Source organism: Pelophylax lessonae (assembly GCF_965119305.1).
Source record: "Pelophylax lessonae genome assembly, chromosome: 3".
Classification (NCBI taxonomy): domain Eukaryota; kingdom Metazoa; phylum Chordata; class Amphibia; order Anura; family Ranidae; genus Pelophylax; species Pelophylax lessonae.
This window is the reverse complement of record NC_138770.1, coordinates 534,574,612-534,599,734: the sequence shown is the minus strand read 5'-3', so window position 1 is coordinate 534,599,734 and position 25,123 is coordinate 534,574,612. Positions and strand designations below refer to the sequence as shown.

The 25,123-nt window shown below is 42.3% G+C and overlaps 1 protein-coding gene across 2 annotated transcripts in view; it reads left to right on the top strand.

Annotated features, from left to right (window-relative positions):
* Nucleotides 1-25,123, top strand: part of ARID1B (AT-rich interaction domain 1B) — a 584,054-nt gene that overhangs the window by 383,677 nt on the left and 175,254 nt on the right. For both annotated transcript variants that reach the window (XM_082250153.1, XM_082250154.1), the window contains exon 5: nt 24,000-24,246. In XM_082250153.1, the coding sequence (XP_082106279.1) occupies nt 24,000-24,246 (247 nt within the window). The remainder of the gene's footprint in view (nt 1-23,999; nt 24,247-25,123) is intronic.

The window sequence follows — 25,123 nt, the reverse complement described above, 5'->3', positions numbered from 1 at the left end:
AGTAGGTGAAGTTTTTTGCCACAGTATGGGTAAAATCTCGTAAAATTTGGGTAGACCAGGTTGTGGCTCGAATGTTGTAAGCTACTGGAAAATATGTACAAGAATATCTAAAATTCACTCAACATTTTTGTAAAACAGTTTACTAAATAAACTTTTTAAAAGTTACCATATTCAGTACATTTGTTGGAAAGCATATAAATGTAACAAAAGCACATGTCTTCATGCTGTGTCAGTCTCTCTTGAGGAGCAAACATAAAGATATATGTAACTCTTTTATCTCTTGCTGTTTCTTCAAGGGTAACTCTGCTGAACTCTGCAGTTGTACAACGTCGGCAGTTTCAGCTCAGCATGAAATTGTGTTCCTTTGGTTAACTCTGGTGGCTTATCTTAAAAGTAGTGACATCTCCAATGTAGAGACAGCCTTTGCTTTTTTCGTATTCTCATTTTTTTTTTTAAAGCTCTTCAATAATATGCTTGCAGTTTTGTAATTTTTTCTTTTTTACTTTTTATGCTATTTTGTGTTACAATATCTACACTAAAAGACAATGCTGCTTTTGTTTTATAAAAATGGATTGTGTCCTTTTATTGCAATGTAAACTGTGACTATGACTGATATATTACCGCACAAGGCAATATTTAAATGAGTTGCTGGCTACCTTGAACAGAATTTAATATCAGGTATCACAAGGGTCTTCACTCTTCAACAATTACTAAAGATTGATTGCTAGAGGCAAAAAAGATGTGGAACGAGATATAAATATGGGCTAACAGGAGTATATATATATATATACACATATTATAATATATCATGTTTTATTCTGTCCTCTTTAATTTGAAAAAAATTGCAAATGTATGTGTCAGTGTTTCAGTGGTTGTCTATGTGATATGAGTTTTAATGTTAAGATACAGCTTTCCACACTTGGGAAGAAAAAAAAATTCATACAGTTCAATAAAGTGATTGTAGATATGAATGTTTATCCCCTAACTTTGGTAGCATACATTCAAACATCTGCCACCAACTTGAAGGTTACCTGCTCGGTTTTAAATTTGAATACCGTGTCAAAAAAAGTTTGTTTTCATGAGCAGGTTCAGGCCGGGTTTACATACGTGCAGCTGCAGGTCCTAGCATGGGGTCCGGTGCGTCCCTGCTCACCGGTTCAGGTGTGAATCAGGTTTCAAATATTTGCCTGAATTTGCTTATGAACCAGACCTAAAGACACACAGAACCCTTTTGAAATGGGGACTGAGGCCACACCTGACCTGTTTGAACCAAACTCCATTGCGACTTGGGCACACTCGCATGTCATGTGAATTGGATGTGGGCAAACTGGAATCGGGATATGTAAACCTGGCCGCTAACCCAGTGTGATAAAAGGTTCAGTTAGGATGAATGTCACTGCATGCATCAATTGACAGAACCACATTATTTTTAAGTCAATAATATAAAAATATATCTGGGAGTCCCCCTTTAATTACGTGTGACTGACTGCTCCAAAACTAAGATGTTGGCCATGCTCGGACAAGGTCATCCAGTGCTCAGATGCCAAACTGTGCTTCTGATTTATTACATACGAGTCAGTGTCTTTCTTTTTGCAGCATATTGCAGTGCACACCAAAGAGTAAAACAAGCCTCATCAGTGGTGCTGGTGGCAGTAATAACAACTCTTAACATTAGTGTCAGTGACTACAATAAAAACCCCCAATGTTGGTGTCAGTGGCTACAATATTAACCCCTAGCACTGGTGTCAGTGGACACAATGACTCCCAGAATTTGCGTTTGTGGGCACGATAATAACCTCTGGTATCAGACACATCAGTAATAAACCCCATCATTGGTATTAGAATTTGTAATATTATTAATAACCCCTAGCATTGGTGTCAGTGACCGCAATAATAACCCCAAGCATTGGTGTCAGTGCTCCTAACCACCCTCCCTCTACTCCTTTTATGTTTTGAATCGGGAGGGACTATGTATTCCACTCCACCCCTCTAGCAATGCAGCATGCAGTCCATTTCTAAGCACGCTGATTGTGCCAGTGGCACAGGAATGGCTCCATTCAAGTTTTGCTTGGGAATGGGTGGGACTAGCTGCAATTAATGTCAGGACCACCAGGCATAACACAGTTACATTTAGGGCACTTCCCTATGTAAATTCAGATTCAGAATACTTTATTAATCTGCATGGGAAATTATTAGGATACAGTTACATTCAATTAATGAAAATACTGTGAAGAGTTGGGCTTTAACCACTTTCTACCCATAGGACATCATTTGATATTCCTGGACTTTCAGTGGTTAGAGCAGGTATCAAAATTTTCAGCTGGCAATGCCCTGTAAAGTAGGAGTGATTTGAGTGTCAAATCAATTTTACTGGCAGTGAAAGAGGGTGTCCCCTCTCGCCACCGCCGCCCTTCCCAGGCTCTCCTGTCCCGCTAAGCAGTACCCTGTACACTGACTAGAGAGAGAGGGACTGACTATGTTCCTCCCTCTCTGTGAGATGAGAAACCGGAAACGACAAGGATTTGTCACTTCCGGTTTTGGTCTTTTGTTTACCGGGTGCTTGAACAAGCATCCGATCTGATCTCTGTTTGATCAGATGCTTTGGAGGCCAGAGAAGAGATCTAGGGTCTAATAGACCCCTGATCTCTCCATAAAGACAACCTGTCATGGCCCATGCTATTACAAAATATGTTGTTCATCATACAGTTAATAAAAAAATGAAGGGACAGTATAAAAATAGGTTTTAAATAAAATACAATTTTGAAAAAAAAAAAAACTTTATGTGCCCCCATGCTTGTGCTCTAATGCGAACACATCTAAAGTCCCACACGCTTGTGTGAATAGTGATCGATCCCCACAAGTGAGAGATTTCTGCGAATGTCAGAGCGAGGGCAATAATTCTAGCACAAGACCTCCTGTGTAACTCTAAACTGGTAACCTGTAAAGGCTTTTCAAAGCATCGCCAAATGAGATTTTTAGGTACCACTTCTGCGGGGATACACAATTTTAAAGCGTTATATGTTAGTTATCTATTTACTCGGTGTAACATCATCTTCTTACATTTTACCAAAAAAATGGGTATTATATTGTGTTTGTGTGCACTAAAATTCATTAACCACTTGCCGACCATATAGCTTTGATATACGGCTGTGCCCAATCATGTACCCAGTACGTGATCCGACACTTCCCAGTCTGGGGTGAGCATGCGCATCGCTGGTGGCTCTCTCCTGCTGTGTGTGATCTGGCACCTGCCGGTTGTTCAGTACACAGGCAGAATGGTGATCTGCCTATGTAAACAAGGCAGATCACCATACTGTCAGTAGGGAAGGCATTGATCCTGCGTTCCTGCAAAGCAGGGACATGGATCTATGCCTTTCCTTAGTAAAAGCACCTCCCCCACAGTACACAAGCACTAGCTAGAAACACATTTAATCCTTTAATTGCCCCCTGATGTTAATCCTTTCCCTGCCAGTGTCATTAGTACAGTGGCAGTGCATTTTTTTTTTTAGCACTGATCTCTGCATTAGTGTCACTGGTCGACCAAAAAGTGTCAGTGTCTGATTTTTTCCTCAGCAATATCGCAGTCCCGCTATAAGTCGCCACCGGGGAGGGAAAATGGGTAATTGGGCCCAATTTTGACTTAGGGGTGTACTCACTTTTGTTGCCAGCGGTTTAGACATTAATGGCTGTGTGTTGAGTTATTTTGAGAGGACATCAAATTTACACTGTTAGGGTCCTTTCACACAGTCCTCATCCGCCGACGGAGTCTGCTCTGCTCAGCGGGGATCGATCCGCCGATCTCCACCGAGCAACCAGATGACAGCTCCTTCTCCGCTCTGTGTGTGGAGATGGAGCTGTCAGATCACCGCTCTCCTCTCGCCTGTCCATTCTCATCCGATCCCATCCGATCCGCCAGACGGATGGAAAATAGGGTTTCCTTCCGTCCGGATTTCACTGATAGGATCGGAAGCAGATAGCAGCGGATGTCAGCAGAGATGTCTCCACTGACATCCGCTCCCCCATAGGGATGCATGGGGCATCCGATCCGGTCCGCCTGAAAAACTGACAGGCGGATCTGATCGAATCGTTCATGTGAAAGGACCCTTGTACAAGCTGTTGGAGCTGGAGAGAGTCCAGAGAAGGGCAACTAAACTGATTAGGGGATTGGAGGACCTTAATTATGAAGAGCGTCTGCAATCGCTTGATTTATTCTCCCTGGAGAAGAGACGCCTGAGGGGGGGGGGACATGATAGCAATTTATAAATATCTCAATGGGGATCTCAGCTTAGAAAAAAAGCTGTTCAGTCGAAGGGATTGCATGAGGACTCAAGGGCATACAATGCGATTAGAGGAGAAGCGTTTTAACCTCAGGCAACGGGGGGGGGGGGGGGGTTCTTTACTGTTAGGGCTACAAGATTGTGGAATTCTCTACCACAAGAGGTGGTTTCTGCGGGAAGTATGGTGGCTTTCAAAAGACTCTTAGACGTACATCTCAAGGATCAGAACATTCAGGGCTATGTGAGATAATTACAGCCACACACACCTACACAGGTTGAACTGGATGGACTATTGTCTTTATTCAACCTCACCTACTATGTAACTACACTCACTACTTTACATTGTAGCAAAGTATAATTTCTTCACATGAAAAGATATAATAAAATATTTACAAAAATGTGAGGGGAGTACTTACTTTTGTGAGATACTGTATGTATGCACATACATATTTGAATAAGATTGCATGTATGCATTAAAACTCAGCATAAATAAAACTATAATACCTCTTTAATGTATTTTTAGCTTGTTGTAGCTGTAATGGATTCAATGACAAAAAGAGGATCATTTGCCTTTCTTCTACTCTGGGAATTTCACAGACATAATCGGTCCTTGTCATATAGCGCACACTATAATTTTTACTGCTTTAAAGATGAAGAGATAAACACTTTGAAGAAAATGCATTCGCATGACACAGAATGCAAGATTAATCATTCATTCATTACATGAATTTATTAGGCCATTCATGAAGAAGCAGTAGTGAAAGGGACAAAGACTGTAATAAAAGAGGTGGTTCCAGAATCCTGGTGTTTTTTCTTTGAACTGTCTTCCAGTGACTGGCGATAGCTATTAGTGCCTGTTTATTAATCTTCACAAGGCTTATCATTAGTTTCAACCTTCATTTGAAAGGACCTGTTCTCTTGACTCTGACGGTGATCTGATTCAATGCACACGCCGGATTACTCCCAGGGCAGTCGTGCATGGAGGCTGCCAAATAGCAATGTTTTTGTAATTCCCGCTATAATCTAGCAGTGAATGATCTAATGCCGTTAAACATATTCTATTTAGCATTTTTTTCTTTGCTTCATTGCCAGACCTTTTTTTTTTCATTTATTTTGTCACTTTACCCATTCCATTAAGGATCGGCAGGAACATTTTGCATCTGTTTGGAAATCTGTTTAGTGCTTTAGCTGTGCTGTTTTTACAATAGCAAAGGCAAAATTAGCCTAAACTATTGGTTGCTTCCCTTTTTTATGACCCCAAGTGCAGCTTCATTTGCAGAAAGCACAAGAAAGGCAAAAATATCTAATACTTATAAGAAAAACTTATTCACGCTTGACTACTTTGACATAATCGTTAGCATCTTGTTTTTAAAGCTGAACTCCAGGCAAACAGCTAAATGCACAGATGAAATACATTTAAAAAAAAATCTGTATTGCTTGCAAAAGGATTTGTTTGTCTTGCCCTGCGATTTACTGATTAGGAATTACTGAATTTGCTGTTAGGAATACACTGTTGTCATGTCTCCACTCCCAGCTTGCTGACTGGACAGTGAAGGAGAAGCAGCAGACAAATGAGGTCATCTCTCTGTTCTCTTCTCCAATAAGAATTTTCCTTGTCAGCACATTTGCGGTTTTTAATTTTTGCACTATAAACAAAAAAACAGCGACAATTTTGAAAAAAAAAACTATATTTTTCACATTCTGCTATATGACATTCCCACAAAAAAAAATTAAAAATTATTTTTTTTTAACATTTTAGGCCAATTTGTTTCCTGCTACATATGTTTGGTAAAAAAAATCGCAATAAGCGTATTTTGATTGGTTTGCGCAAAAGTTATCGCGTTTACGAACTACCGGAAAGATTTATGTCATTTTTATTGTTTTTTTTTTTACTAGTAATGGGAGCAATCTGCGATGATCTTTTTGCGGGACTGTGACATTGCGGTGGACAGATCGGACACCTAACTGACATTTTTTACACTTTTGGGGAGACCAGTGACATTACTACAGTAATCAGTGCTAAAAATATGCACTGTTACTGTAATAATGACACTGGCAGGGAAGGGGTTAATACTGTGGGTGATCAAGGGGTTAAATGTATGCCTCATGCTTACTGACGTGTGGGTGGGAGGGGGGGTTCTGTGACACAGAGATTGCAGTTTCAGCTATGCTGAATCTGCTGATCACTTCCTGTCTGTCACTAAGAAGATCCACTTGCTTTGTTTACATAAGCAGGCGGGTCTTCTCAAGGCGGCAATCGGAGCCGCTCCTCCCATGGCTGGACTCCAGCTGCGTCTAAACACAGTGGTAGCGCGGCTCCAGGGGCGTGCGCTCCGCCAGAATCATTAGCCAGTCCAGTGACGTAGGTCTATGTCGCTGGACCCAGGGGAGCCGACCTGCCGCAGTAATATTACTGTTGGCGGTCAGCAAGCGGTTAAAGCAATAGTAAACCCCACTTGATCATTTTTACCTGCAGGTGAGCGTATAATAACGCTTACCTGTAGGTAAAATAATGATCTCCTAATAAGCACCATTTAGGAGATAATAACCCTGCATGCAACCAGTGACCTCAACGGCTCATTATTATTGATTTCATTATTTAAAGCAATAGTAAACCCCACTTGGTCATTTTTACCTGCAGGTGGGCCTATAATAACGCTTACCTGTAGGTAAAATGATTATCTCCTAAACGTGTACCATTTGGGAGATATTACCCCTGCATGCAGCCAGTGACATCACCGGCTTATGAGCACTGAAGGTCTGGCATACCTTGCCGGAACTTCAGAGCTTCCTGCCGGAACCAAGGGTTTGCGCAGCAGTGACGTCTTCGCGGCTCCGGCCAATTAGCCTGAGTGTGCAAAGCCAGAAGAAAGACCTGGAGAAGATGTCAGCCCTCTCAGCAGTGACAGTGTACGGCAGGAGGGCTTCCTTCTAAGTTAAGTATTCCATAATGTGCTAGTATTATGCAATTGCCTGGTTTTCCACCACTTTAAATGATTTTTTAACGACTACACAATGGCATTCATTTGTGTCTTTGATAACCTCCAGCAGATCAGATTTAATATGTAATGCTTTCTTCTATAATCAAAGTAACAACAGTTTCTATATTACTTGATTTTGTAAGGTGGAATATAACAGTCCACATGACATATCTGTGCCATTTTGTAGCAGGGCCCAGCTTTAAGGGTAGGACAGGTTAACTTTCTAGGTTATCGTAATGTCTTGTGGCAGGAGGATTATGAATCTGGTGCGCTGCATGACATATAATCTCAGCATTATTCTTTGTCCTGGGGACACTGGTTCAGTTAGTGACCTTTTAACCCTACTAGGAAGGCTATGCAGAAACAGCATGTCTACAAGACTGGTGGTTCACCTAAATGAGATGAGCTGTTGTATTTTAAAGCTGCATCCCACAGCTGAATAATGGTTAAAAGCTACAGTCTTCGATATAATGCATAAAGGGTAACAATGAAGCTGCAATAAAATGTGATATGCCATAAACTTTGAAATGCTATAAATATTCATCTACACGGGTGCAGAGGGCTGTACACTGGCAGAATGTACCGTATTTCTGTTCTTGGGGTCACAGGTGCGGCCTGTACAAATCAATGACAGGTTGACAGATGCCGCAGCTATATGCATACATACCTGCCCGCTTGGATGTGAAGACGGATGGGTGGCAGACAGTTGCATCCAGTGCTGTTCATTTGTCCCTGTGTGTGGGAATACACTGAATTCAGTCCGCTGTGCCCATATAAGTGCAATGGAGTTAAAGCGGAGTTTCGGCTACATACAACTTTTTGAGATAAAAATACCCCCCTAATCCTAATCTATCCCTAATTAACCTAACACTAACCCCACATTACAGGTCATTACAGTAAAGAAATAAAGATATCTTACCTTTAAAATTGATTGCAGAGCGCGGCCATCTCCGTTGTGGGCATCTGAAGCCGCTGTGTCCTTCTTCCTGGAACTGGCTACCCAGAATGCCGATCGCAATCTCGCGCATGCGCTGTAGATTGCGATCGGCATTCTGAATAGCGGCCGGTCATTCCCATTGCATCCTGGGATTGATGACGCTCATCTCCCAGGGCGCAATGCGAAGGAGGAAGTGACGTCGGCGGCTGTGAAAAATTAAAAACAAGGTAAGTAAAAAGAAAAAAATGACATCCAATTCTTTTTCAGGTACTTTAAAGCAAGCGGACAAGCCAAAAATCATTTTTAGGGTGGAACTCTGCTTTAAGCCTGGGCTGAATATCAGCCAGTATAGGAAGTTTCTACAGACACCTGCTGACATTTGGCCCATGTGTGGGATGTGCTGGAAAACCAGCAGCCGATCGGCATCTGACCAACACTCACAGCCCAAAAAAAACAAAAACCAACAGAGGGCGTGGGACCACTTTCCAATGGCATACCTTTTTTTTTTTTCTCTTTTTTTTTTTAAAAAACTTTGTCAACATACTTTGTTTTTGTTCTAAAACAAAAGACACAATCCTATCACACCCACAGTTACACAGACCACAAAAAAATAAATATGGGGGGGGAAAAAATGGTTGATTCCACAAGTACATTTTCAGCACCACTTTTCACTTTTCATTTATATCTGCTTTTCAAACTAACAAATGCAGTATTTAGGGGTTGGATAAAAGTTATAGCATATATATATATATATATATATATATATATATATTTTGTAAAAAGTACATTTTTACAGAGTTATATACAGTACATTAGTTCAAACAGAGCATCTGTTGTCAAGCTTTTTTTTTCCATGGAACTCTTGAAGTAATTTACAGTTCATGGTGTATATTATATATATATATATATATATATATATATATATATATATATATATACACACACACAGTATCTCACAAAAGTGAGTACACCCCTCACATTTTTGTAAATATTTTATTATATATTTTCATGTGACAACCGTGAGGAAATAGAAATGACACTTTGCTACAATGTAAGCTTGTATAACAGTGTAAATTTGCTGTCCCCTCAAAATAACTCAGCACACAGCCATTAATGTCTAAACCGCAGGCAACAAAAGTGAGTACACCCCTAAGTCAAAATGTCCACATTGTGCCCAATTAGCAATTTTCCCTCCCCGGTGGCAGCTTATATACACTTTTTGGGGACCAGTGACACTAATACAGAGATCAGTGCTAAAATAAAATGCACTGCCACTGTACTAATGACGCTGGCAGGGAAGGAGTTAACATCAGGGGCAATTAAAAGATTATATGTGTTCTTAGCCAGTGCTTGTGTACTGTGGGGGAGGTGCTTTTTCTCACCCTAAGTGGAAATGTCCAAATTGGGCCCAAAGTGTCAATATTTTGTTTTGTCACCATTATTTTCCAGCACTGCCTTAACCCTCTTGGGTATGAAGTTTACCAGAGCTTCACAGGTTGCCACTGGAGTCCTCTTCCACTCCTCCATGACGACATCATGGAGCTGGTGGATGTTAGACCATGCGCTCCTCCACCTTCCATTTGAGGATGCCCCACAGATGCTCAATAGGGTTTAGGTGTGGAGACATGCTTGGCCAGTCCATCACCTTTACTCAGCTGCTTCAGCAAGGCAGTGGTCATCTTGGAGGTGTGTTTGGGGTCGTTATCATGTTGAAATACTGCCCTGCGGCCCAGTCTCTGAAGGGAGAGGATCATGCTCTGCTTCAGTATGTCACAACACATGTTGGCATTCATTGTTTCCTCAAACTGTACTGGACCATGACACTCACACCACTATGCTTGACTGTAGGCAAGACACACTTGTCTTTGTGCTCCTCACCTGGTTGCCGCCACACACGCTTGACACCATCTGAAACCAAATAAGTTTGTCTTGGTCTCATCAGACCACAGGCCATAGTTCCAGTAATCCATGTCCTTAGTCTGCTTTTCTTCAGCAAACTGTTTGCGGGCTTTCTTGTGCATCATCTCTAGAAGGGGCATCCTTCTGGGATGACTGCCATGCAGACCAATTTGATGCAATGTGCGGCCTATGGTCTGAGCACTGACAGGCTGACCCCCCATCCATTCAACCTCTGCAGCAATGCTGGCAGCACTCATACGTCAGTTTCCCCAAAGACAACCTCTGGATATGATGCTGAGCACATGTACTCAATTTCTTTGGTCGACCATGGCGAGGCCTGTTCTGAGTGGAACCTGTCCTGTTAAACCGCTGTATGGTCTTGGCCACCATGCTGCAGCTCAGTTTCAGGGTCTTGGCAATCTTCTTATAGCCTAGACTATCTTTACGTAGAGCAAAAATTATTTTTTCATATCCTCAGGAGTTCTTTGCCATGAGGTGCCATGTTGAACTTCCAGTGACCAGTATGACAGAGTGAGAGCGAGAACACCAAATATAACACACCTGCTCCCCATTCACACCTAACACCCTGTAACACTAACAAGTCACATGACACTGGGGAGGGAAAATGGCTAATTGAGTCCAATTTGAACATGTTTACTTATGGGTGTACTCACTTTTGTTGTCCGCAGTTTAGACAATAATGGCTGTGTGTTGAGTTATTTTGAGGGGACAGGAAATTTACACTGTTGTACAAGCTGTACACTGACTACTTTACACTGACTACTTTACATTGTAGTAAAGTGTTGTCGCATGAAAAGAAATAATAAAATATTTACAAAAATCTGAGGGCTGTACTCACTTTTGTGAGATACTGTGTGTGTGTGTGTGTGTGTGTATATATATATATATATAACACAGTACAGTGTATATATGTATATGGCAGTTTTGAGTGGAAGAGTGCTTCTCTTATATTGGAGGCCAGTAAAGTAGTGGTTTTGAGTAATATGACCATTTAATATATAATATTGAAAGGAACTTCTAAATGGTTGCTTTGATCAGTATGGACTGCGCACCTCTTTCCTTTGTGCCTGACTTACAACTTTTGGTTATCAGTTACTAGTAGTAAGGCAATTATTAAAAATAAATTTTTCTTTATATCCCTGCTTTGATTTTGTCCCAATATACTTTATTTTGTAGTTTTCTGTACAAAATATATTTTTGCTTTTTAAGCTACAAGGTGCCTTGGTCTGCATACAGCCTAGTTAGGTCTGTCTCTTTCCATGAGCAGACATCATATATCTGATTGTACTTGTAAAAGAAGAATGAACTGATGCCCTGCTGACTAAATTGTCCTCTGGAGTGGTATTAGTTACTGAGTGCCTTAGTTAACTAAGCTCAATGCTTGGAATGGCACAGAACGGCTGTCATTAAGAATCTAAATGGCTGTGAACCAGGGTGTGCATGGATATAAGCCGGCATGATAATGTCTATACAATTTACATATGTAAATATTGGGAAGTAGAACCAAAATGGTATTTCTCTGTAGAGCAGGGTGAACTAGTGACGTCTATGTAAATTATTGGGCATCCAGTACCCTGTACGTGTGTAAAATTGATGTTATAATATTAGGGGTCAGAAGGGAATCGCCTGTACATATGAAATACACAGCTGCAGGCAGAATGGTTTTATACCGGTCATAGAACCCCAAGGTGACCTCTAATATTTTATGTTGTGCTAGCAGAGTATCATTGTTTTCTCAGTTTAGTAGTTATTCCATCTAGATGTGTTTTATATTTACCTACAGCTATGATTTCCATCATAGAGCAAATAATATAAAATACCTTGCTAAGTTTATATTTTTACAATTTTGAAAAAACTAGTTGCCAAATACACAATATTTATTACAGATATTTTATAGCGCCAACAATTTAGGCAGCATTTTACATCCTTTACTTTCACATCAATCCTTGCCCTCAAGGAGGTTACAACTTAAGGGCCCTATTTTGCATGCATACATCTACACACATATAAGAGCCCATTTACACTAGCGCGACTTGTCAGCCTGACAAGTTGCGCTCCCTCGCAGTCCATTGACCGCTACAGGACCCGTTCTAATAGGAGCGACGCAAGTCGCTCCGACTTAGAAAAAGGGTCCTGTACTATTTCCGGGCGACCTCGGACCGACTTGCATAGACTTCCATTATGTGAAGTCCCTGCAAGTCGCTCCGAAGTCGTGGTGCATGGCAATGCACAAGTCACCCCCGAAGTAGTAAGGAGTCGTATCGCCTTTATGTGAACCGGCTCTTAGGGCAAGTTTAGAGAGAAGTCCATAAACCTACCAGCATGTTGAATGTAGACCTTTTATATCTATGTGCAGTTGGAAACAATTGTAAAAAAACACATCATAAAATGCTTTAACAGAATCCAAAAATGTCTGGGGAAAGCAATAATCTACAGTATGCACAGTGTAGGTGTATCTGCCAGTAAAGTTTTATTCCTAATATAAATCAAAGCCAAACGTGTTCATATACAGAAAATCCCACACAGATGCCAATGACTCCAGGTGATGTTCCCCATTCCACAGGACTGAGGTATCCCTTCTTAAAAGGTCCTTTAGCCGAATACTTTAGCCAGGTCAACCACACTTGTACTCCTCAAGGGCTAATAATCCTCCAAGATCTTTTTGAATTACAATCTCAGAAATCTTTGTGTCACTTAGGAAAGAAGACATTAGGTGGCACATTCCGAGAGTGTAATAAAACAAGGTTTTGGAGGACAAGTGTATAAATATGGTTTCATAAAGCAATTGAAAGATTTCTAACGTAACTTCTATGGCATTTGTTAGGCATTATTCATTGCTCTGCTTCTTCAGAAGTATAAGTTTATGCCTTTGTTCAGCCCTCCAATAAAGATCTCATTTCGACATAGCATGACTTAGCATTTCAGCAGACATTGGTAGGCATCTTTGCCAAGAGAAGACTGGGCTGCAGGACAGAACGGCATTACTAAAAAATGTTGAGCTAGTGGCCCTGAATGGAGATACTTCACTATTCAGACATAAATCTGCCGTTAGTGACACGTACTGGCCATTATATAGCTGCCTCATTCAGACCAACAATTACAATGTCTGGCAGAGGAAAGTCATCTAGCACTAACTTTTTTTGCAGCTCTGGAATGTCATGTGACTGAATGCCAAGAGTCACAATGAATTTGATTATACTGAAACTGCTCCTACAGGCAGGGTCATTTTGGGCTTGAGAGTTTTTATTCTGAATATACATAGAAGGGTATAAATAGAAATTCATGAAGTGGTTGAAACATTTCTAAAATAGCGTGTGTGGCATTAGTTTGGCATCATTGCTTTACTTTCTCAGAAGCATAACTTCATGTCTTTGATCAGCCCTCAGATAAATAAAGATCCTATTAAAATAAAGCATAGCTCAGCAGTACAGGAGACATTGGTTAGAATCTTTGGCAGGGATGTACTTATAAGATTTATTGGGTTAGTGGCCCTGAGTGGAGATATTTTACCAATCAGACATCAATCTGCAGTTAGTAGAACATACTGGGAATTGTATATCTACCTCATTCAGACAGTGCTTTGCAGAGGAAGTCTTCTAGCACCCACTTCCTTATCTGCTCTGAGATGTCATGTGACCGAATTCTGAGAGCCACAAAAAAACATGCTGAAAACGTAAAAAGGCATGTTTTGCTGTAAACTTTGACTTTTTGGAACAACTGCCAATAACCATATACACCAGTCAATGTCAGATGATTGTTCTGTTTCTTTAGTTTACACAAATCTGCCCTTACCATGAAAGGGTGGTGTTTACCCTCCAAAATTAAAGGTTTCCTATTCTTCCCTGATCCGTGCACCCCTCATTGTCCACTCAAGTTGTGGTCATATGTTTATTCATCATAGAACTGTAACACATGCTCTAGAAAGCCTAAAAAATGCAAGAAAAGTTGCATCTGAAGAGCTTTATTACTTGTGAATTTGAGAATTTTAAAGAACTTTAAAGAGAACCTGTCTTCAAGATATACTGAGTTAGCTTCTGAGTTTTTATCAGTCATTTAGTTATCCAAGTGTACAATTCAATGCAATTACAATTGAGGATAGCCATAACCTGGGGTGCTGATCTAAGCCAGCTTCTTTTGCCTGGGTAAAGCAGTATTTTGAAGGACAGATCCAATTTACTGTACTCAGGATCTTGAATATTTTTTGCAAACCAAAATTTGCAATCTGATGTTTATCCCCAGTATTGTTACCAAATATAAAATACTTTCTCTATCGCTCATTGACAGACGTAGTCTTCTTGATTCTCAAGAGCTGGGTTATGTTGTCTCCGCAGGAGTAGGACTAGGCAGAATGACAAAACGTTCTGGCTCCACCCTAGGGGCAGTCCCTGAGGGTATATCCTCCCTCTCTCTGCTACAGGGAATCAGTTTTTTTCTGTCTAGTCAGGAGTAAGGACCTAAGTTCCTTGCTGGGATCTTTTGGTCCTGGCAAGACTTTTTTTCTTTAAGAAAAAGACATTTTTTAGGTAGTTTTCTCCAGTGTTTTTTCCTGTGAGATCTTCAAGCAAAAATGCCGGACTGGGCGACACTTGTGGTCACCCCAGCCGGCCTACGAGCGCGCGCAGACCATGGCATTGCGCTTGGTCGGCCGCGACATATTCAAGTAAGTATGCGGGGCCGGGCGACGGGCTGGATGTTGAGATCCAGTGGTCACCCCGGTTTCTGCCTAAAAGCGCGTGCAGACCAGTGCGCTGAGTCGGCCGCGACGGAGTCCCAGCAAAGGGACTGACTTTGCGAGTTAAAAGCTCGCTTGGACGCCAGGTACCAGAGAGTCGAGGCGTCCACAAACCCCCACCCCGGTGGAGAGGGTATTGTGAAGAGAGGGTGCCTGTCGGTTCGGTATGGTGAGTAAACGTTCCCTTTTTTCCTCAATATGAGGCAGTATATATTATGGGCCCCTCCATATATGGTCAGTATATATCTGATACTTACAAGTCCCCCTTGTAATACAGCATGTGTTTGTGGGAAGTGGACTTGGTTCAAGAGCTAACACTCTACCCAGCAGACTGTAACATTACAGCAGACATAGGAGGTATAATCCTACCTTATGTGCAGTGTATCTCTGTAGATCCATATGTCACCTCTTAGAAGAGTGCAGGTGGATGTGCTGGGAAGACGATATCGGCGGTCCGCCGCCATTTTGCCGTAGACCGAATGCATGTATGTCCTCAGGTCACGCCGGCCGCCATGTTTTTGGAGTCTTATGTCTCTTCTATGGGGGCGACCATGTTTTGTGAGCCCAGCTACCTCGTGGAGGGCTGGGAACGCCGGAAGGCGTACACAGGGGGCGGAGCCACGCCTTCTGCCCGGGAAAAAGCAAACAGCTCCTTCCAGTCTGTGTAAGACAGACGCTGACTGCAGTTTGTTGGAAACTGCACTGCATCGGTTGGTGAGCCTTGGGGGTCCCTCTCTCTCTCTTTGGGATCGAGAAGCAGGTACTCTGAGGGGCGCTATTGCGCTAGGGGGAGACACACAAAAAAAAAAAAAAAAAGAAAAAGTTTTTTTGTTTTTGCTGGCAAAGGTCTCCTGTATTAACATGGACCCTGCCACTCATGTATCTCCTCCGGATCCCCTCGAGGGGTCTGTGGGATCCTCCAGCACCCCATTGACAATTGAATCTTTGTCAGCTATTATGGAAACTTTTGTGTCCCGGGTGGAAGTGGCTTGTCAGGGACAGGGCGCAAGAAAGCGACCCCCGCCTAACCCCTTATTATCTGAAACTTCGGATTCAGACTCTGAGCCTATTTCTGCAGTTGCAGGTACTTCATCTGGTATTGGTGTCTCGGGTCCTGTCTCTTCAGACAGTGAGGAGGATGTTTCGGCATCCGCCATAGCCCGAGAGGAAGCGTTGGTAAACGCACTCATTGTATCTGTTCAAGAGACTTTAAGGTTACAGGGTATTCCATCAGAAATAGCTGAAACTGAGATCCCTTTTGGGACTAAAAAGCGCATCAAAGTGGCGAAGGTTTTTCCATTGCCCAAATGTTTTGGCAATCCAATCGAAGAAGAATGGCGTCTGCCAAAACGCACTTTTAATATTTCTAAACGCATTGACAGGCGTTATCCGTTTGAGGAAACCCTTATTAAGAAATGGACAGAACCACCTGTGGTGGATTCACCTATTGCTAGATTGAATAAAGCCACGGTTATTCCTTTAGAAGACGCTCCGTCTTTTAAAGATCCAGTGGATCGCAAGATAGAAGCTATGTCTCGCACCATGTTTTCCTTGATTGGATCAGCTTTCAGACCAATAATTGCTATTAGTCTGGTTTCGCAGGCTGTAACTGAATGGACCAAGTGGTTACGCCGGGACTTAGAAGAAGTCCCTCAGGCGGTATCAGATTTGTTGGAACAAATGATACAGGGGTTACAGTTTGTATGTGATGCGGCGTTAGACGCCACTCCATTAATGGCGCGAGCATCAGTCTCAGCAGTGGTTCTCAGGCGTACACTGTGGCTAAAAGGTTGGTTAGCCGACCAAGGTTCCAAAAAAGCATTGGCTAATATCCCCTTTTCAGGAGAGCGTTTATTTGGAGCCAACTTAGATGAGATCATTAAGGATCTCACCGGTGGAAAAAGCACCTTTTTACCGCAAAATTTTAAAGGTAGAGGAACTCGTCAAAGACGAGGGCCTTCTTTTTCTGCTCACAAGAGGTTTTTTCGTCCAGCGGGTGAAAAAACTAAGTCCTCCAAAGCTCCTGCAGGAGGCGTCAGGGGTCGTTGGTCGGGCAAGCAAAAGCCCGCCCCCTCCAGACCTGAAGATAAACCATCCAAAGCCTGAAGGTGCGCCCCCACCCATAACTGGGGTGGGGGGACGTCTTCGCCGGTTCCCGGATCCATGGCTTTCCAGAATCCCGGACAAATGGGTTTGCGAAGTCATAAGGTCAGGGTACAAGATCGAGTTTCGATCTCTCCCACCGGCGCGATTCTTCCCTTCCAATATCAGTCTATCCGCAGATCGTTTAGAAGATCTGCGGAGAGCAGTCACAGATTTACTACAACAAGGAGTGGTAGTCCACGTTCCTTGGACAGAACGGTTTCAAGGGTTTTATTCAAACCTGTTTACAATACCCAGGAAAGAGGGCAAAGTGCGTCCAATTCTGGACTTAAGAGCACTCAATTCTTTCGTCAACATAAGAAGATTCAGAATGGAGTCCATTCGCACGGTAGCAGCCTTCCTGCATCCAGGGGATGTCCTAGCGTCCATAGACATCAAGGACGCCTATCTTCACATTCCCATTTTCGCAGGACATCAGCGTTTTCTACGCTTTTCCGTAGAGGAGAACCACTATCAGTTTGTGGCGTTACCTTTCGGTCTCGCCACGGCTCCGCGGGTCTTCACAAAGGTGTTGGCCCCAATGTTGGCACTTCTGCGCCAAAGAGGTATATCGATTCTAGGTTACCTAGACGATCTTCTGCTTCATGCAGAGTCTCCTCAGACCTTGCTACAAAACATAGAAATTACTATGATTTCTTTACAGGAATTCGGGTGGCTGGTGAACCAGCAAAAGTCATTTCTGGTTCCCACCCAGAGGCTCGAATATCTGGGTCTAATTCTAGACACAGTCAGGACGAGAGTTTTCCTTCCGGTAGGGAAACTTCGAAAGATTCAATCAGCAGTCCAGTTGTTACTGCCCAACAGCTGGTCTTCCCTTCGGACGTGCATGAGGGTTCTGGGGTTGATGGTGGCTTCATTCGAAGCAGTCCCATTTGCCCAGTCCCATACCCGAATTCTTCAGCAAGAGATTCTTCTCAGATGGAATCGGAATCCGGAATCCCTGGACAATCAGATACGATTGAGCAAACAGACCAGAGAGTCTCTGGTTTGGTGGCTTCGGTCTCCAATGCTCAGCCAGGGAAAGTCATTTCTGCCAATATATTGGACGATAGTGACCACGGATGCCAGTCTATCCGGATGGGGAGGAATTCTTGGTCAGTTATCTGTCCAGGGACTTTGGTCCCCGGAAGAATCCAGGTTACCGATAAATGTATTGGAACTGAGAGCGATCAGACTTTGTCTGATTCACTGGACCGAGCAGCTCCAGGGCAGCCCGGTTCGGATCCAGTCGGACAATGCCATGGCCGTGGCTTATGTCAATCATCAGGGGGGCACCAAGAGTGTCCGAGCGGCCAAAGAAGTGGCTTGCATTCTTCGCTGGGCGGAACGATTTGTTCCAGCAATCTCTGCGGTGTTCATTCCGGGGGTGGAGAATTGGCAGGCAGATTATCTCAGCCGTCAGACCCTGGATCAGGGGGAATGGTCCCTCCATCCAGACGTTTTCCACCAGTTGTGCCTACGGTGGGGCACCCCGGATGTGGATCTGTTGGCATCACGATTCAACAGGAAAGTTCAGAGATTCGTGGCTCGCTCCCGCGATCCTCTAGCAGAAACCGCAGACGCACTGATCGCCCCGTGGGGGCAATACCAGCTAATATATGCCTTCCCTCCTCTCGCGTTACTGCCAAGACTTCTTCGCAGGGTAGAGGAGGAAGGAATCCCAGTAATCCTGGTAGCTCCGGACTGGCCTCGTCGAGCTTGGTACGCCGACATGGTCAGACTGGTGGCGGACGTCCCATGGAGACTTCCTCTCAGGGAGGATCTACTGTCTCAGGGACCGATCCTCCATCCTGCTTTACGATCGCTGGCTTTAACGGCCTGGCTATTGAGACCCAGGTGCTGAAGGACAAAGGTTTGTCAGCTTCAGTTATTCCTACTCTAGTTGAAGCAAGGAAAGCGACTTCCAGAAAGATTTATCATCGCACATGGAAGTCCTACATTGCATGGTGTGAACCTTTGGGGTTCCGTCCTCGGTCTTATTCGATTAGTCGAATATTGGCTTTTCTGCAACAAGGGGTTGAGCAGAAACTGGCCTTGAGTACTATCAAGGGTCAGGTCTCAGCATTAGCCATCTTCTTTCAGAAGCCTTTGGCTACTCATTCCTTGGTGCGGAATTTCATCCAGGGGGTGCGACATCTGGCTCCGCCAGTGCACGCGCCGTTACCCCCCTGGGATCTTAATTTAGTGTTGTCGGTTCTTCAGAAACCTCCCTTTGAAGATATTAGGGAGATTCCTCTACCCACGTTGTCCCAGAAGGTGGCCTTCTTGGTGGCTATTACTTCTGCACGCAGGGTGTCAGAACTGGCCGCATTATCTTGTCGTTCACCATATCTGGTGGTTCATAGAGATAAGGTGGTTCTTCGTCCGAATCCATCCTTCCTACCAAAAGTGGTTTCAGAATTTCATCTGAATGAAGAAATTGTATTACCTTCCCTGTGTCCTAAGCCCAGTCATCCTCGGGAATTTGCTTTGCACTCCTTGGATGTGGTCCGGGCGATCAGGGTATACTTGAAAACGACAGACTCGTTTTCGCAAGACGGATTCACTTTTTGTGATCCCAGATGGACCCAAAAAGGGGTTGCCTGCATCTGCCGCGACCATTTCCAGATGGATCAGACAGACGGTAGTGCAGGCTTATTCTATTAAGGGTCGGGAGCCCCCGTTCCCTGTTAAGGCGCACTCCACTCGGGCACTTAGTGCGTCATGGGCCTTTCGCCATCAGGCGTCAGTGGTCCAGGTGTGCAAGGCGGCTACCTGGTCGTCGGTGCATACCTTCTCTAAACATTATAAAGTTGATGTAATGGCATCGTCTGATGCCTCATTTGGCCGCAAGGTTTTGCAGGCCGCAATTTGAGGAGACCAGTGGTCTACCTCGAGGGTTTTTTTCCGTTGGAAAATTTTTTCTTTAGCCTCATTCTTTGTTTATAATGAGCCTTTAAAACTTCTAGTTTGGCACCGGTTGGGCCTTCTAGATTGGATTTGATTTTGTCAATCCCACCCCTCATTTGTGGCACTGCTTCTGGATGTCCCAGCTCTTGAGAATCAAGAAGACTACGTCTGTCAATGAGCGATAGAGAAAAATGGATTTTTGTAAGAACTTACCGTAAAATCCTTTTCTCTTAAGCTCATTGACAGACGTAGTACCCGCCCCTCTATCATTGAGTTGGGTTGGGTTAAATTCTCTGTACTGCTTTAAACAGAACTGATTCCCTGTAGCAGAGAGAGGGAGGATATACCCTCAGGGACTGCCCCTAGGGTGGAGCCAGAACGTTTTGTCATTCTGCCTAGTCCTACTCCTGCGGAGACAACATAACCCAGCTCTTGAGAATCAAGAAGACTACGTCTGTCAATGAGCTTAAGAGAAAAGGATTTTACGGTAAGTTCTTACAAAAATCCATTTTTTCTACCTTTAGCACAGCAGAAACTGCAAACTATATATATATATATATATATATATATATATATATATATATATATATATATATATATATTGTTTTTGCTTGAAAATATCAGTGTAGACCAGGAATCCTCAAACTACGGCCCTCCAGCTGTTGCAGAACTACACATCCCATGAGGCATTGTAAAACTCTGATATTCACAGACATGACTAGGCATGATGGGAATTGTAGTTCACAACTGGAGGGCCATAGTTTGAAGACCCCTGGTGTAGACTGTACAGTTGTTGGAGAGTTATGAAGGCCAATTGAATGGTTTCCAGAACTGCATGATTTTCTGAAGACCAGACAATTCTTCTTCTTCAAAAAAAAAATACAATTTTTCTACCTTTTAAATTGCATAATTAATAGGTAACATGTCAGTTATTTGATAAACGTATCCTTGACTGTAGAAACCTAGTGGTTTCAATGATGAGCTTTTTAACACTGACAAATCTGACCAACGAAAGCATCAAAATTATACATTGGTGGTACACTGGAGTGAAAAGTCTATTGGATTCAATTTCTTTGGTAAAATTCTGAGATGACAGACACTGTAAAAACGGTATTGTTGTGTGGAATAGTTTATCAAATTGTTACTTTCTCATGTTTTTCTGAGCAATTTTGTTTGCATCAGTAGAGGAAATGGCTGTCATGTCCAAAAAAAAAAACGGTAAAAGCTTCCAAGCAGAGTAAAAAAAAAACATTGGCAGTTGCGCACATCTGCTTGTCAAAACTCGCAAATAACCTCACATAGATTTGAGCCCATATCATACTATAAGCATCATTAGAGCCCCATAGCTGTGCTCCATGTACTCCTGATCGGTTATTACTTAGGAGTAATCACATCCTTCCCTGTCTTGTTTTTGGCAAGTCATCTTTTATTCATCCTGCATTGTCAGGTTATTTGAGAGAGCGTGTGTTCACCATGGTAAATCTCCTTGAAGGAAATCCCCCTCTCACTGTGTGAATAATCACATTTCAAAGGTTACCCTAGGTCAAGCCATGCTGTGGAACTGGAGCCTGCCTGCCGCCGCCTGCCCTCCTTCCCCCCCTCCTTCTCTTTCCTCCCCATAATATATTTTAAGCCTTACACACTGTGGCTTCACGTGACCTCCTTTGCTTTTATGAATGAGTTACATCAGGTTTGTGAGAACAAATCCCTGGAAGGCATGAACTTAAGAAAGTGCATGAGACCTGTCACTCACTCCAGCACATGTCCCCAGGGGATTAGCAGAAAGAGGATTTGTAAAGCCATCAGAACACAGCGTACTGTAACATAATTTTTTTATTTTTTTTGCTCTAATATTCACACTATTCTAGCAGCCCCTCTTCACTGTGCATTGTAAAACACTATTTTTTTTTCAGCTGTTCCTTAACTTCTTTGCCCTGACACCCTGAAGGAAACAAAGTTGTAGTATTGCATGGTGCTATGATTGTATTATGCAATGACATAAAAGATACTTGATGTCACCCTCCAGTTTTTAATCTTTTATACATTTCTTATGAAAAGAACCTTCTGTAATTTATATCAGTACCATTGTCAATGATGTCAGGTGCCCAACACTGTGGCTCTTGTCAAGGGCTTTCCTGCATCAGAAAGAGGTCAGATTAAATTGATTTCTCCCAAATGTCCTTCACCATATCTTATTTCTCATGGTAAAGCACCCATTACCACTTAATCCTTCCTACTCTTAAATTTTAACATTTCACCTAACCCCTTAAATGCACCCTTTTACCTCTCCCATAACATTTAACCTAACTTTAACTAAACATTTAATTCAACCTCCTAACCCTCAAGCTAACACTTAACTCTCTCCGTAAACCCAATCATTAAATCCTTACCCTTGCACCCAACTCTCTGGAGTCTAACTGTTGAACTAAACCTAGTAACCTTAGTCCCTAACCTAATATATAAATTTAAAGAATAAAAATATGGTCTCACTCTTGCAAATGTGTGAACCTCCATCCCCGTCGCGAGAACTCTTGTCCCTTCAGCTCCCGGACCAGACGTTGGTACCCCCACTCTATGGCAGCACTCAGCAGTCTGATTCAGCCAGATGTAAGCGTGATTTCCCCATTCGGGTTACACATTTGTTGAAATCTCACTATCACTGGCCAAATATCATAGTAAATATTTATATTGTAATTAAATTTTATTTTTTACTTCCAGACATATTCATCTCTATACTCCTGATGAGTGGGCATATAGATCCACGAAACGCGTCGAGTTTATAACATAGATGTACTTACTGTTAGAATATGCAGACGCTGCAATGTCTTTATTATGTGCACATTATGTTACAATTGTGTCATTGGTTCACATGCTCTGTATGTTTTGCAATTATGACTCTGGCTATGTATATGTGTATATATATATTTATTGTATGCCTGTATTTTTTAATACATTTATTTTTTGACTTTCTTAAAATCATTGTGTTAACCTCATCTAAAGTCCCATGGGGCATCCTCCTTTTGTTTCTAACCTAATCTATAAGGCTACAATAATCTCTTCTGAGACATATTTGCCTTCTCTGGAGCTATCAGAAGTCCTCTAACAAAATGAATGCCACTTTAGAGAAAACTTAGTTAGGTCATTGCTTTGGAACTTCACAATCAATAGGAAGATAAAACTTATTACAATGTGTGGCTGCATATTTACCTAATTCGAGCGTTTTTTTTTTTTTTTTACATAGCCTTTTTTTTTTTTTGGCAGCTCAAAAATAGGTAAACCCAGTTGTACCCCGTGTTGTTTTTTTTTTCTAGCAGTTGCATGCTGGAAACCATGATTGCGCTATTTGTAGATACACATTTTGTACGAGAGTTCATCAAAAAGTTTTGGCGCTTTTTTAAACTAAGTTATATCTATAAAAGTTCAGAAACTTTTTGAAGATCCCTCGTATGAACTGTGACCAGAAAGGTCTAAACATCTATCATCACCTGAGATGCCATGAGAAGAAGATTCCAAGGTCATCATGTGACATCTTTCACCTGTGCTGATAACTGCTTTGATTTCAATGCTTTAAGAATACTGTACAATTAGAATGAATAAAAATGTTTTGTCCTTTAGGCAGCACTATGGGTAAGGTAGTGGCAATCTTCTAGCTCTAGATCTGTGGTTGGTTTACATTACAAATAGTACTCTGCATAAATTAAGTTAATATGTTTTCCCTGGGCTTGTATGGGGTTCCTTTTGGGTGCTTTAGTTTTCTCCCACAATCCAAAAACATACTTGTAGGTTAATGAGCTTCTACTCATACTGTACTTAGTGAGAGTATGAATACGTTTAGTGGGGACTTTGAGCTGCTTTGACAAACAGGGACTAATATGAGTGGTTCTATGTGCTACATAAAGTGTTGTGTATTGTGTGTACAATAAATAGGTTGTGAAAGTAAAATGGCAAATTTGTCTTTTTCATACACTGATTTAATTTAGTAGTTGGTGACAAATAGAATCATGTACCCAAAGAATGTCTGTAACATTGTCTAAACTCATGCATTGCTTTATAACTTGATGTGGGCTTTGTCTAACTGTTAGTTCTTGCTTGTCTCACAGGACTTATCTGGTTCTATTGATGACTTGCCAACGGGGACTGAAGCAACACTAAGTTCTGCTGTGAGTGCCTCGGGTTCTACAAGCAGCCAGGGAGAGCAAAGCAATCCTGCACAGTCACCCTTTTCTCCTCATGCATCACCGCATCTACCAAGCATCCAGGGTGGTGGTCCATCACCATCACCTGTGGGTTCACCAGTTGGAAGCAACCAGTCAAGATCGGGTCCAATATCACCTGCTAGTATTCCTGGTGAGTACATAGGGAAAGCTTGTATGATAGCTAACGTTTTATTTCAGGTTGCAATATTAATGGAGATCTGTGATTTGAAGATCGGGGCACCTCTTACTATTTTGTGGGATTTGTCTCAGCTCTGACACAGTTTTACTATACTATCAGCACCATCCTTTCATTTCTAAATAGGCTTCCTACAACAGACTTGTTGACCACTTCTTTATTTAGTTTCTGGGGGCTGAATAAAGGAGATACTCTTTGGTGCCTTGAACTGCTGTCTTTGATGCTTTTCTGGAACTAAATGTAAAGTACACACATGCAGCAATTAACAGGTGATATTATTAATATAATGAAAACTGCACCATTATTATGAAAGTGCTGCTGCCTCTTTAGTAGATCAATTTGTCCTGTTCCCAATCATTTTTTTTATCAGGACCAACCAAGAGCCTTTTTGAAAGAGTCCTCAAAAGGGTCAAAATGTAGTCTTAAGTTAACATGTTTCGGTCGAGCCTTCTACTGTTTTCTTATAGCCTTTAGAAACTCCAGAGGTTAAATCTCACTGACAGAGTTCCTATCCATCTTTTACAAGAAAAATCCAGATCATTGCTAGGGCGCAAAGAAGAGAATTGTTATCTGAGCCTTGCTGGTGTAATGTGCAGTGCATTTTTCTGCAGTGCACTAGATGGCACTACATATCAACACAGTGTGCTAAATAAAGTTTAACTATATGACACTTCAAATAAAGTTTTTAAAAAAGAAAAAAAAAAGTGTGATGCACTGAAGAGCATACCACACCTTCCCCTGCTGGACCTCAAACAGACATTAACCTGCACTGTAAAATGCTGCATTTTACCATGCGGGCTAGTGTGCATGAGCCCTCAATGAAAAAAAAAAA